The sequence below is a fragment of the Anabas testudineus genome, chromosome 5 (genome assembly GCF_900324465.2).
Source record: "Anabas testudineus chromosome 5, fAnaTes1.2, whole genome shotgun sequence".
NCBI classification, from domain to species: domain Eukaryota; kingdom Metazoa; phylum Chordata; class Actinopteri; order Anabantiformes; family Anabantidae; genus Anabas; species Anabas testudineus.
The window spans coordinates 24932913-24948201 of NC_046614.1; the positions used below are offsets into that span (position 1 = coordinate 24932913).

A 15289-nucleotide genomic window follows, 5' to 3' on the forward strand; every position below is an offset into this window, starting at 1 on the left:
CGAGCAGAACAGCTTTTTACTGCCTGGATGGATTTGACCCACAGATGGTGAAACCTGTGGTCCCCAGAGCAGCACATTGAACTAGGGCTTGTTCCTGGCCCCTCCTCACCCCCAACCACTCAGTGAGTCCCATTAGCAGCCTATTATAGTATTTCAATGGGATGTTGTCTGCATTGTAGCCTGCAGGGTGCATGCAAACACACACACACACACCCTATGTAGAGTAAACATACATTTACCTCTTCCTCACCTCTTTACACCCATTTCAGTCCAGTCAAACACTTCTACACAAATTCTTTTCTACAAATTTAGGCACTACAAGATATAAAAAAGAATCCTCAAACACAGCGGTACAATCCAACAGAGCAAAAAAAGAAGGGGAACAGCAGATTAAATTAGGTGACAACACCATGAAGTACTTCACTCCCAAAATAAAATGTCTTCCATCTGCTGCCATCATATTTCCAACTCATTAGGAATTTTCACTGACAGCAGCCAATTTGAAGCCGTGGCTTGAGAAACAGTTACATGTTCAAGATGGAATCACTCATATTTATGAAGCAGTGCCTGATGAAGTCCCCGTATTAATTCATTCTAAATTATATTTTAGTATTCAAGGCTCATCTCCCCCTCCACAAACCATATGTGAGCTGGATTATGCTCCAACCACCTGCAATGGGTCAGTGTGTATAATGGTTTCTGCAGCTGTGTTCTACCTGTAGAGGAGCGGTCCCACAAGGTAATATTGAAGGCTGCACTACACCTGCATTAGTTACCTGTTCACACCTGCATTAGTTACCTGTTCACACATGCATTAGTTACCTGTTCACACATGCATTAGTTACCTGTTCACACCTGCATTAGTTACCTGTTCACATTAGGCTGGACATAGCCAAACACAGCAATTAGTACCTGTTCACAATGGTAGATACATGTTCCACTTAGGTTGAAGCTGGAAAACAGAGGAACAGAAAAACGATTTCAAAATGTGAGGAAAAGATTCAATCCACTGTAGTTCTGTATGTTTCCCTTCAAAAATCAAAGCCAATATTAATCTTTTGTTCTGTGCCATGAAAACAAGCTGCTGTTTCTTTTGATTTCATCAGCAGCATCTGCAAGGTCTAATTTTGTCTTGTTATTGCCTCAAACACACACACACACACACACACACACTTACATGTGTTAACCAAACATACAAACCTGCCAACGCTCATATAAACATATTGCATGTGTGCACTTGAACATATATGCAAACGCACACATCCCACACACACACACACACACACAATACACTATTTAAAAGATTAAATATTTGGCAGCTACTTACTGAAATAATGAAAAAGAGAGAAAGAAGAGAATATGTGACCCATGGTGATAAAAGGCCCGGTCACCGTGTGGACACAGTAAATCATGAGTTCAAAAGCCTCAAAATTTAAAATATTAATAATTAATAATTTCAGTTGAATTTACCTAAAATAAAAAAACATATTTGAGATATTTATATTAACAAAAGAAGCTGCACTGATTCCCCTTTTTTCTCCCATTTGTTGTCTAGTGTTTCAACAACAAGCCCGGCACTAAGGGATAGATCCTAATAACTAAAGAGAACTGAATCACACTCACTTCCATTTTCAAATCAAATTGTTTCAATCACTAGGTGCTTTTCTCCTCTGTGACAAAAACATCATTAAAGTTGGTCTGTGATAAAACTAATTAGACTGAACCTTCCATCCTGCACAAGCGACTGAAAGAAAAATGTCTTTATTCTAAGAATTGATGATAATTGAAAGTGACATGAAGCTCAACCTCAGCCCAATAACGACTGTACAAAACCTGCAGATGAGAAAGCTGAGCTTGATGGATGGAGCAGAGAAACCATGTCACATCTATAAATAGCATTTCTATGTGAAATATTCATTAGATTAAGTGAGAGATAGAAAGATGGAAGGGAGGAAAAAAATACAGATTTAGATGAGAGATGTCAGTGAGGTTAACACAGGCGGGAGGTTTACAGGCAGAGGGAGATATTGACAAGTCGAACAGAGTGCAGGAGATAGATTTAGAAAAAAGAAGAGAGAGGGAGTGACACGTGGAAAACAGACACATAATTGGGCTCTGACATCTGCCCCCCAGCCTGCGGTGTCACCCACTGTTTGTGTCCTCTCCCATGCAGAGAGAGGTAGAGAGGTTCAGGGAAAATGGTACAAAAAAAAACCACAAGAAAAAACAGAAATAAACACAAACATGGAATAAATGAGGAGGCGTTAAACTTTCTTCACCCTGGTGCCTGAATAAGTAATTGTTTTTCTCGCCCTGGGGTGAAGGCTCATTAAAACGCAGCCCTGGCTTCGTATGTGAGACACTGTCGAGTGTGAGTCACTGTACAGCGGGAACACATGGTGGGCAGTGAGCTGAAATGTAAGGTGTGGTAGGCGGAGGGTCATGGATCATCAGGGATCATTCCTGAATTAAACAGAAAACTATTAAACTAATGTTTGTCCTGACATTTTTTGTTTTCTTTATTTCCAATCTTAGAGTGGTCATGTCTTAGTCCGACTCAGGGATTGATCTTCTGTGTTTTTAATAAACCAACATAGATTCAACCCAAGAGGATTTATGGATTTATGTGACTAGAAAACTGTCTCATGTAAAAGGGGTTAGTTGGCTTCAACAAAATAACTCATGATGATTGAGTGTATTTTTCTGAGCCTCAAACACTCTGAAGTCTCACCTGAATAAAAACACTAACCCTTCCTGCACTGTCTTACATTAAGGCCTCGTGAACTTGGCCCTGATAAACCCCACGTCTGCTAACTGCTCTCACATCCCATCAATCGATACACTTAAAAGAAGGAATGTGTTGATACTGAGAACAGTGAAACTCTTCAACATACAGTACTTTGGACCGGCTGCAGGGCTGCAGACATAATGAGCCCTTTTTAAGCACTAATCAATAAGGACAGAGACAGACGGGCTGGCATTGCATTTCAGGAAACTGTGGTGCTCAGACGTCGAAGAACAGCTGATGAGTCCTTTCTATTTTCATCAGTGGAAAGAAGCAGAGTGGGGGGGCGAGACAGTGAAGGACGGAGGAGAGAGAAAGAGAAGATGGGAAGTTGTCTATGATTAAAAAAGCAGGTTAAAGTTGATTTGCCTACTTGAAGTTTGTTAAAGCAGAAATTAAAGCAGAAGTAAAAGTAAAACTAACATATTTGAACGTGTTTGTAAAACTTTTCCAGTCTAGAAAAACACGTTCTATCACTTTTTTAACTAGCTAATGGTGGAAGAAGTAAACGAAACTTGGAAGCTCAGAAACCAGATGAGCATTTTTATCCAAGTTCCTTTAACAGAGGAACTTGAACTTCTAGGTTGTTTTCAGCAGTAAGAAAATCCCACTGAGATTTTAACATCACTAATGAACTACTGTAATTCTCTACTAATAGGATGTCCCTGTAATTCCTTAAAAAGCCTCCAGTTAATCCAAATTAACAAGAGAGATCATATTTATTCTGCTGTAGCCTCTCTCCACTGGCTCCCTGTGAAATCCAGAACAGACTGACTGTGACCAGAACAGACTCTGACCATCTTAGTTATGCTGCTATAGACTCAGACTTCTATGGGACGTCCATTGACACACTGAGCTCCTCTCCTCAGGTATACTCTGCCCACCCAAAAAAAGTCACACACTCTAATATTTACTCTAATATTCTGCTCGTTGCCTGCTGTTCTTTCTTCTCTCCTCTTTCCACTCACCCCAACCGGTCGAGGCTGATGGCCGCCCACCCTGATCCTGGTTCTGCTGGAGGTTTCATCTGTTAAGTTTTTCCTCTCCACTGTCTCCTGGTGGTTTTCTTTATAATTCTATACAGTTGGGTTGTTATATTTTAAACCTGACATTGTAAAGTTTCTTGAGATGACTCGTGTGATTTGGTGCTTTAGAAACAAACTAAACAAAACTAAATAAAAAATACAGTGTAGGGCTTTTTCAGCCTCATCCAGCCTTTTTCCAATGGTATGTTGATTGGAGTGTTTAAATAGGTACATTAGGAAACAACACAACTGAATATTGTACATATATATTATCATATTCACTACTGATGGTTTGTAGCAGCCTTTATACACATCTAACTTTAAAGTGTCACTTCTTTACACACAGAATAAACTGATCTGAAAAACAGGGATTAAATTGTTTGGGTGTTTTATCAGTGTGTGTTCGTGTCTTATTGTCTCTGGGTACAAACAGCTGAGAAGAAGCACAAACCTACAACTTTTAATCAAATCTAAGTTTAAAGCAAACGCTTGTGTTGACACTGATCAGAGCGAAGCTCGTCTCTCCTCTGGATGGAGGCTGAGAAGCTGGACCGTTGTTATGACGATAGTGGAACCAGTCTTGCCAGGGTGTCCGCGGAAACCGAGTGTAACCATAACGACGACGCAACTCTTCTCTAGAATGTTGCTGTGCGCACACACACACACACACACACACACACACACATGCACACACACACACACACACACACACACACACACACACACACACACACACACACACACACACACACACAGAGCGAGCCAGAGAAGCAGCCTACATGTAAACCAGAACTCAACACACTCAAAGAGACACAAAAAAAAAAACTTTGCTGACATCTCAACCACAAATTAAAACTTAAAACTTCATGAGTTTCATTCTCTTTCAAACTCACACTAAATTACTCTGCTGGTTCAAAGAACGCTAGATGACAAGTCTCTGCTTAAACAACCTCAACCCACTTCACCAAAAACCAGAACCGCAGGGGGTAAGTGAGGAAAGCAGGCTGAAGAGAAGAGAGAACAAGTGCAGGCAGGGACAGGAAGACAGATCCAGTTATCCAGTAACTTTCAAAGCCATTTCCCAGTCGTAGTATTTTCAGAATGGAAAACAGGGTTAGTTCCATCGTGGAACAGTAACTCTGTTCCAGTTTCAGCTGGAACATTATTCATTTGTCTGAATTTGAAAATCAGCCAATTTAACGTCAGGGTGAAAACAGAAATGATACTGGTTGGATAAAAGTTTTCTTTATCATGTTTATTTGCTGCTGGTGTAATTTGGAGAATCTGTCAAACTGTATTTGAGCTCTCAAATCAGGGGGTGGGGGGGTGCACTGCAGAACAGACAGATTCATCAGGAGACTGTCAGTTTTCTCATAAAGCCGAGTAAAGACAGGAGGAGTTACAGATGGAAGCAGCAGACTGAGAGGCAGAGAGAGGCAGCATGACAGTGACAGGGATTAAAGTCTCACGTCTACAGATAATCTGAGAGAGGAACTTAAAAAACTCACAGTGAGGGGGGTGTTCCTGAAACCAGAGCAGCAAAGCTGTACATTGTTTAGAGGAAGTTTGATCATGCGCTGATTAAAATATATGTATGTATGAGCAAATACTGTAAGTAGGAAGCTGCAGGAAACTAAAACATCCATTCATATCATATACAAATGCAACTAAGAGGCACGGCCGTGCATCTCTAAGGGACAGCGAGCTCCATCATTGCTGCTGAAGTCCTGTTGCTCTGCACACAATCCTTCTCCACACTATTTGCCTGCAGTTCAATGTGCAGCCTAATCTTCTGCAGCAGGGCTGCCTGAGGCTTGAATTCAGTTATAGATACAGTATGATGCACGACTCACTGTTGAATGACTGGGGAGGTAGGAAACACACGACGCACATTCAGTACAAAGCAGCGTGTGCAGCAGCTTGTTGCTGCACAGGATGAACTTCCCGCCTACCCCACAGCCGCTCCTTCGTGACTTACCGCTTCACCACAGGAGAAACAAAAGAGTGGAGGCGAGGATGGAATAAGAAACCCTCTCCAACTAAATCACTGCCTGGCTGGGTGTGTTTCAGAACCACGGACAGCAGCCAGCAGCTCCGTCAGACCTCTGATCTTTAAGCCTCCTCACATTGCGTGATCACAAATACAACTTGAGGGAATGAAGGAAAATAGAGTGAGGGCGTGTTACAGATCCCCCAGCCCCCTCGCTAGAGAGCAATACTTCTTATTGTTTGTGTTAACAAGATGTATCACGGTTAAAGTGAGCACAGCAATATTTAGACTGCAGCACAGCACATACCAGTGTTTACAGCAGCACAATTGTCACCTACACAGTTAATTGCATATTAGCAAATCAAACCATCCGCCTTTCCCGGCACTCAATTTAATCTGCCTATTACAATTTCATCTCGATCTGTTTGTACTACAGCGACTGTCGACCATCAATCGACAGACACTTTACCTTACACTTTATTATCAGGGTGACACTGTGCTCAACCAATAACAAAGAAGGGTGTGTGATGTAAATGTCTGAAGCACAGAAGAAGAGAGTTTCCACACTCAGCTCAATGACGTTTCCTTTAGTTTAATTTAAATCCACATTAGCACAGAGGCTTTTTTAGCAATTGTTGCACAACAAATATGAAATAGGCCAGATGTGCATTTTCCCTTTGTGTTATCTGTCACAGTTTGAACTAACTGGAAGGAAACATCCCGCTGCTAATGTGTAAATCCTCTTTTTAAGTTGTGGCCTTTAAGTGCACATGGATAAATAATTCAGTCTATTCTGTGTGCATGTCTGGGGATGTTTGGATACATGTGCTCTAAATGCAGCTGCTCCTGTGCTGCACATGGTGCCTGCACAGAGAACAGAGGTACTAGCTCAGTTAGGTATACAGTAGCTTGAAAACAGAATCATCTCTATGGCTAATGTGAACTCTGCTTGAGCCTTTTCACCCTTATTTTAACAAATAATATTAAAAATGATAAGAACTTTTCTCTCAGTGATTCAGTTTAGTCAAATAATAAAATGCAATATATAATAATAAAATAATAATAAACAGCTAAATCAACCACTTATGCAGAATTCTGAATCAGAAATTAATGGCTAGAATAATCTAGCACTCTTTTTGTATCCTTAGTTGTATCCTGAGTTTCAATTTTACTTTTATACACACATACACATGGGTTCATACACTGAGGCCCACTGCCACAGTGAGTATGGGCACTGGGGCTGTGTCTGCTGGAGACTGCAGAGATGACTTCACTTCTGTTTAGCAGAGCAATCGTCAGCTGGAAACACAACAACACATTACAACACATTACCAGCTCAGCATCTCTCTCAGTCTGTTTACTTCAGCATATCTCCATTCTGTCTCCCCGGAGCTTCTCTGACTCTGAACTTTAAGAGGAACCATAGAACTGATAACATTTATAGTCATCACTTGTATCATTAGGATAAACTTGATTTTACTGATGATCATCGTCTTCTTCTCTTTGGGTAAACACACTCATCATAGTTACATAAACTAACTCTATAGGAAAACGAGCCCATGTGCTGTTTGTGCAGCAGGTTATTCCAACCAACGACGTGTTCCAGTCATGGTACAGTGTTCAGAAACCTCTAGTAGCCACAGTTATTATGACACGAGCCACAGAGAAAGCTGATAAGAGGATTTGAATTTGTTTGCTCATACCTTCAAAAGTATGTTTGCATGTTCTTCCTCAGGTTAACTCAGGTTTAGGTGATCTGGAAATGTCTGTGTGTGTTAGCGCTGTGCTTGCCTGGTGAGCAGGGTGTACTCTGCCTCTTGACCAGTGCTGTAACAGGTATTCCTCTCTATGAAACAGTAGTTTCAAAAATGGATGGGTGGGTTAAGATGAACAGAGAGTGGAGCTAAACAGCCTTGAGCAGCTTGATGCATTCTAATAGCTGTAATTTTATTTTAATGGCTACATTACAGCGCACAGCCATAACAGTCGGGCTTGAATAGTATCCCTGAGACTTGCTGAGTTTTTCCACAGGGCAGGAGGGAAGCAGGCGAGTAAGAGCGAGGAGGAAGGATTGAGCGAAGAATTACTGTATAATACAACACACAAACCTCTACAAAAGGACTAAATTAGGAAGGAGAATGTGTGTGATGTCTTCTTGTTAACTCATTTCTTTGAGATGTGATTAAAAGGCCAAGTTAGCACCCGGAGGAGAAGAGGAGGAGGAGGGACGGGGGGGGCGGGAGCAGAAGCAATCAACTTGATTTTCTTTCCGTTTCCATACACGATGTGGATATTTCAGCATGTGGGAGAATTCTTCTCGCCTTAATCATTTACCTCATGGAGCAAAATGGACTGAATATAATTCCTCAGAGGAACTGGATTCTAGTATGTAAAACTTCAGACAGCAGCATCAGAAGAAAGAAGCATTAAAGTGCAGCTCTGCTGCGACTGAAGAAGAAAAGCACAAAACACATGTAGCACAGATCTTTCTCTAGAATCTACTTCTGCATAGAGGGTTCAAGGCAGCTTCTTTTCATACAGCAGCTTAAACAGCTTTTATGCTTTTGTGTGATTGATTTCCTGTATGAATGGAACAACAGTAGTTCCACCAGCCCGTCTACATTTTAATCACCTAAATACATGTTGCAGTTAGAGTTGATGAAAAGAATCATCCACAACAGGTTTACTTAATGACTTATTGTTGACTTATTGTTTTTCTGACAGCTTGTTTGTTTTGTACGTTTTCTTGTGAATCTCACAGGAATTAACCTCCACTCTCATTAAAGCCAGGTAGATGACTGTGAAATGGTCGAACCTTCATCATATGTTGAAGTAAAACCGTGAGATGACGTTTGACAGACAGATAAAACCTGATTTAAAGACGAGAAATACGACGTATAAGAAAGGTCATTAAAGCAGGTCACTCATTCATCTGGGAGGAAACACGAAACACATACCACATACCACATACGACATACCACATACTATATACTATATACTACATACTACATACTATATACTACATACGACATGCGACATACCACATACCACATACTACATACTATATACTACATACCACATACTACATACTATATACTACATACTACATACTACATACTACATACGACATACGACATACCACATACCACATACTACATACCACATACCACATACCACATACCACATACTACATACTATATACCACATACTACATACTACATACCACATACCACATACTACATACTATATACGACATACCACATACCACATACCACATACTACATACCACATACTACATACCACATACCACATACCACATACCACATACCACATACCACATACTATATACCACATACCACATACTACATACCACATACTACATACTACATACAACATACTACATGTATGTGTGTGTGTGACACGTGTGTGATTCATACATGTGTGTGTGTGACATGTGTGTGATTCTACGTGTGTGTGTGTGATTCTACATGTGTGTGTGTGACATGTGTGTGATTCTACATGTGTGTGTGTGATTCATACATGTGTGTGTGTGTGATTCTACATGTGTGTGTGTGATTCATACATGTGTGTGTGTGATTCTACATGTGTGTGTGTGACATGTGTGTGATTCATACATGTGTGTGTGTGATTCTACATGTGTGTGTGTGACATGTGTGTGATTCATACATGTGTGTGTGTGATTCTATATGTGTGTGTGTGTGACATGTGTGTGTGATTCATACATGTGTGTGTGTGATTCTACATGTGTGTGTGTGATTCATACATGTGTGTGTGTGATTCTACATGTGTGTGTGTGATTCTACATGTGTGTGTGTGACATGTGTGTGATTCATACATGTGTGTGTGTGATTCTACATGTGTGTGTGTGACATGTGTGTGATTCATACATGTGTGTGTGTGATTCTACATGTGTGTGTGTGATTCATACATGTGTGTGTGTGTGTGACATGTGTGTGATTCATACATGTGTGTGTGTGATTCATACATGTGTGTGTGTGACGTGTGTGATTCATACATGTGTGTGTGTGATTCTACATGTGTGTGTTGTCCTGTCCAGTGATGTGTTCAGTGTTCCTCCTTGCTCTGACCTGACTAACATCTGAGAACGTCTGTCTGAATTACATTTGGTGGGAATCTGGAGGTTTGGCCAACTTCAGTTTAACGTCTGATTTACAAACTTACATAAGATTTAAATGAAACTGGTTTACTTTGGATAATAACAAATCCCTCTTTTGGCAGGTGCATTTCATAAAGAGTGTGTCTGAGATTTCTGCTTGGTTGTCCGTCTGTCTTTCTCTGCGCCTGTCTGTCTGTGTCTGTCTGTGTCTGTCTGTGTGTGTCTGTGTCTGTCTTTCTCTGTCTGTGTCTGTCTGTGTCTGTCTGTGTCTGTCCTGTGTCTGTCCTGTGTCTGTCCTGTGTCTGTCCTGTGTCTGTCTGTGTCTGTCTGTGTCTGTCCTGTGTCTGTCTGTGTCTGTCCTGTGTTATCTGTGAGTGTGAGAACTCAGTGCTGTGCTGTGCAGCCCTGGGGGAGGTGAAGCCACATTCAGGAACCTCTATGGGGGCCACAAAGCTGCATTCATCCAACTGAATAGCTGTTTTCTACAACCGGGCACTAGTCAGCCCAACTCCATTGGAAGGCCTCTATGAGTTACCGCTCTCCCCGCGTTGGTATGCAAAGCCTCATCCAGCAAAACACAAATGGTGAGATTAACACAAAACACACTTACATGAAAACACTGAAGGGAAACGTGGATTTCTGGACTGGTTTTAAAGGAACATTAAGTATTTCCTGTTTTCTTTCATCTTTTGTCCGTACCTGTTCAGTCTTTATTCGACAGATAAGAACATGATAAAGTCTCAGAGTCAAGTGAATGTTTCTCAGACCACATTAAACAGTTCTCTCCTTTTTGACTCCATCCTGATTAAATTGTGTTCATCTTTCCCTAAAATGCAGCTTTTCCCAAAACCAAACTAGAGTGTGTTAATCTGTTAATGCTGGAAAACGGAGCTTTGTAAAAACACTGTTATGTCAGTGATCAAACTTATGGTGGCAGCAGTTTGGCAAAGAGCTTCAACTTCCTTCAGTGCCAAGACGAAGTAACTCTGATTTGCTTTTTGCTGATTCTGTCCTCTGTCTGTTCTTTGACGGAGTTGAAATTCTTGCAGCTCGTTAACATGAGCTCATCGTGAGCTGAACCAGAAACTGTTTACAGCTTCTTCTTCTTCACTTCACTAATTTCATTTATCATTTAGACTTTAGCTGGGTTAATGTCGAGGTAGTCTGAGTCTGTGTGTTTAATGCTTTTGCAGTTTTAAATATTACAAGCTGGCTCTTAACAGAATCTAATTGTTTGACAATCATTAAAAAATCACCATCCTGCAGAGTGAAGGGAGGTGAAGTGCATTCCTAATGTGATTCACTTAACATGAGACCACATTTATCGCTGCCTCCTCCTCACACTGTGTCACTGTCAGATTATTGTGGTGTCGTCCTTGTATCGTGTCTGCAGCTGTGATGCAGTTCTTATTTTGACGCTACGAGGCTGCTAGCAGAGTAAATCAAGACGCCGCAGCCCTCAAACACAGCTGGAGTCTACAGAAGGTATCAAACAGCCTCTCATTCAAATTCAGGTAATGTTTCTTTCTAATTAACTGTGTGCCACCGTCATGATTCCTCACATTGACTTCCTGTCAGGAGAGTCCCTGCTCCCACCCCCACCGCAGACATCGGTGCAGAGTTTTGCCTCATCGGTCACCTGGAGAGGCCGAGGCAGCCGTCAGCATCAGGGAGGATGTCAGGCAACTCATTTTAAATCCTTATGCTAATTCTGTTGGCCTGAACCAGTTAGATTGTGTTTCACTCTGCTCCTCAGCTGTGTAGCTCGGTAGGAAGAGTTCCTCTAAAAACACACATTAGACTTCATCACTGAACTGTGTAAATGGCTTCTGATGTTTACTGGATTTCCTGCTCACTGAACATGACCAGGAGCTGTTTCACACCCCGACTACTGCAGACACACAGGACAAAGCAGCGAGTGCTAACACGGCCACAGGCCTGACAGCTGAAGGTGGTGTTGGACGAAGAGCTTCAAATTCACTGAGACTGAACCAAAGAAGCGCCGAGACGGTTTGAACAGTATGATGTGTCTGAATGGAGGAGATTTGAAATTTCAGAAAACAAATGAATGGTCTCAAACTGGGAATCAGTGTCAGTGGACGTCCAGAGTGTCACAGCATCAAAACCCAGGTCCAGAACAAGAACTGAATTCTCTGGTCTTCATTAACATAATTACAAAACATTAACAGAGAAAACCTGCTACAGGTACGACGCACTGATTCAGAAAAGATGCAAAGTCAGCAGCAGCAGCCCTAAGCAGTAAAATACAGTCTGAACTAAAAGAGAACAGAACGGCATCAGATCCAGATTCCTGAAGACAGGGACGGTTCTAAAGGACCGAGTGCTGTAATGCAGTAAGAGACACAAAGTGGGCGGGGTGAGGAGGAAGGGAGGGAAGGAGGGAGAAAGAAAGAAGAGCACGAGAGAGGATCATTGGCTAATGGCTCCTAAACAACAGACTCCTGTCAGAAAACATTCAGTCTCATTATACAGCAGCAGAATATTAGGTAATAAATCACTGCGTCCTGCTGCGGAGTCTGTTCCTCACACTGTCCAGTAACACGTCCACAGCACAGACAGCATCATCACATTCATCTGTGCGTTCTATGTTCCATGTTCCATGTTCCACAGCCGAGTATCAACCGGACAACTACACATTTCACCTAAACATTAAAGTCATGAGACATCATGTGCTGCAAACACACAGACTAAATGTTTAGGATACAGGTACCATAAAGTACCAGAAGACCACTAGTGCCTCAGGGACCACACACACATGTCCAACAGAGAACATGTCCAACAGTTCATGGAGACTGTATGAATGAAGGGGGCACATTAGGAATTTACTTTGACATCTTTGTACAAGTATTAGGAGCTTTTCTGTTCACATCACGATTCAGCATGAAGCCCCCAGTGGTGCAGAAGAAGCTGCAGGATGCTGAGCAGCAGTTCTGTTGTCTTCTAGTGAAGAGTGAAGAGCACGTAGGACAAACACACACACATCACTGATGGACTCACCCACTCCTATCTTCTCGTCCTCCGTCGGCGTCCACATGATGTCCCGGTGCGCGCAGAGCAAAATCCCCAAGAAAGTAAAATCACCCGGTGCGTGGCTTCATGGAAATCCTACGAAGGTAGCACCAGAGAGGGGGGAGACAGCAGCAGGGGAGAGGGAAAGTTACTTCAGATGATCAGGGTGACAAGAGGAAAACACACTCTTCAAGTGCCGAAGCTGAACAGAGTAAAGTTGATTTAGAGGACGAGCCGTCAGCCTGACGCACGGCGGAGTGGGTCCATTCTGCTGGGAGCTACTGTGCGTAATGGGAATGAACCGGCGGTGAAATCCCCATAACAGGAACAGTGGAGGTCCAATAAAGATGATGTAGCTGCTAAAGAGGAGTCCGCTGTCTGTAGGAGTGTATGTCAGAAGGTAGCATGAGGTCAGGACAAGAGGCTGTGCAGGCTACTGCAGCACCGAGGCTGCAAATCCCGGAACGAAGGAGGTAAATAAAGAAAACACCGAAACCACCGCTGCAGATAAACTACAGGACCGTTCACTGTGAGACGTCATGAGTGTCTCACGCGTCGACAGCGCACAAACAGGCCCCGGAGTCCTTGGAGGAAAAAGATGGAATCGTTAGGGGGAAGTTGAGCCCAGCCTGTGGCCTCGCAGGAGTCCCCTCGTCAGTGAAGCGTCTCCAGCCTCCGTCAGTGAGCTCTGCTTCACACGGACGGAGGCGCCGTTGTCCAAACTTGCTGTGAGCAAATGAAGAAACGACAGCTGAGTCCGGTCTGTGGTCGGTGTCGGACGGAGAGTCGTGGCTGCATCAGCTTAAGAGGATCAGAGGAACGAGGAGCTGCTGTTTGTTGGTCCGCTGCGCCACCTGATCATTAAAGGTCCTCTGGAGACATGACGCGCGTCCGAAATTGGCACATAGGGTTAATCTGTCCTCACTGCGCGGTGTGAACGTGCGGGACAAACATGCGCACACGCACGGACACACGTTTAGGACTCGTCTCTCTTCAGTCCACATCAGGACACATCAGGACACAGCCTCGGTTCTGAGAGCTCAGATTTACTGTAGCTGCAGACGTGTGCGTGTTCAGCAAAGCAGCAAAGTTTTGTTGCGTGTATTGCGCCACCGTGTGTTCATTTGTGAGCATCACACAGTTTGACATCCTACAGTGGACAGACAGGTAACCGTGGATAGGTAACCTTGGATACAAAGCTGACTTTGTATCCAAGTGTAAATACTCTATGTTGATTATCAGTTTAACAGAGATAGAAGATGTTTCTGGAGGACTGAATGTTAAAGTTCAAAGTCAGAGGGTTGAACAGTTAAACCAGCTGTTAGCAGCTGTTTGCAGATAAACATATAAAATAAAATACCATACTTACATGTGTGAGCTGTGTTTCTTCTGCTGCCTCCATGTTGAAGTCGTGTTTTATAAAGTTAAGTCCAGAAAAGCTTCTGATGCTCCGATGAGGATGAGGATGTTCAAAATTGTTGCTAAGCGACCGACGTGGATCTGTGACGTATTAAAGAAGAAACAGTCATGACTTCATCTTTTCCACTTATTATAACTTAGAAATCTTAAACCATTAGTTTCTAAACTCGGTCCTCTGTCCTGCTCCGCCCACCGCTCATCACCTGGCTCAGGTGTGTTCAGTCGGTCAGAAACTGGAAGATACCAAATCAGTTTGTCATCACCCGGTCCACCCTCATCTCAGATGGTATCTTCCAGGAGAATGGTAAATGGTAAATGTTCTGCACTTATATAGCGCTTTTCTACCTAGTTGGTACTCAAAGAACTTTACACTGCGTCTCATTCCCCCATTCAAACACAAGCACACACACATTCACACACGCATGGCAGAGCTGCTATGCAGCTGACCTGACTCACCGGGGGCAACTAGGGGTTCAGTGTCTTGCCCAAGGACACTTTGGCATGTGACATGGCAGCTGGGAATCGAGCCACCAATCCTGCGATTGGCAGTCAACTGCTCTACCTATTGAGCCACAGCCACCCCCAAAGTGGGGGTGTGAAGCATAAAGTGAATCAGACAATAAGAAAAAGGACAAACTTCAGAAAATGAACTTTAAAATTGATAAAATTTCAAATGATCCATGACTGTGTGTGAAGTCTAATCGAATTCAGACGTAGCACAAACTAAATAATAATAATAATAATAACAACTTATACTTTTCCCTTCTCTTTGTGGACAGGTTTCCCCCCAGAGGTGCCAGGGGTTCAGGGTTCAGGGTCCCTTACACGTGGCCAGAATTTGGAGGAAAGTGGGAATTAAACCACCAACCCTGGTGTCTGCAGATCACTGCCCTAACAACTGA

General features: G+C 42.7%; 1 protein-coding gene across 1 annotated transcript in view; it reads right to left on the reverse strand.

Moving 5' to 3' along the window:
* dock3 (dedicator of cytokinesis 3) overlaps positions 1 to 14450 on the reverse strand; it is a 137529-nt gene extending 123079 nt beyond the window's left edge. Inside the window, exons 1-2 of the mRNA XM_026349175.1 lie at positions 14338 to 14450; positions 12957 to 13064 (exon numbers count right to left, since the gene is read on the reverse strand). Of these exons, the coding sequence (XP_026204960.1) occupies positions 12957 to 12993 (37 nt within the window). The 5' untranslated portion in view covers positions 12994 to 13064; positions 14338 to 14450. The remainder of the gene's footprint in view (positions 1 to 12956; positions 13065 to 14337) is intronic.
* Positions 14451 to 15289: the final 839 nt, after the last annotated feature.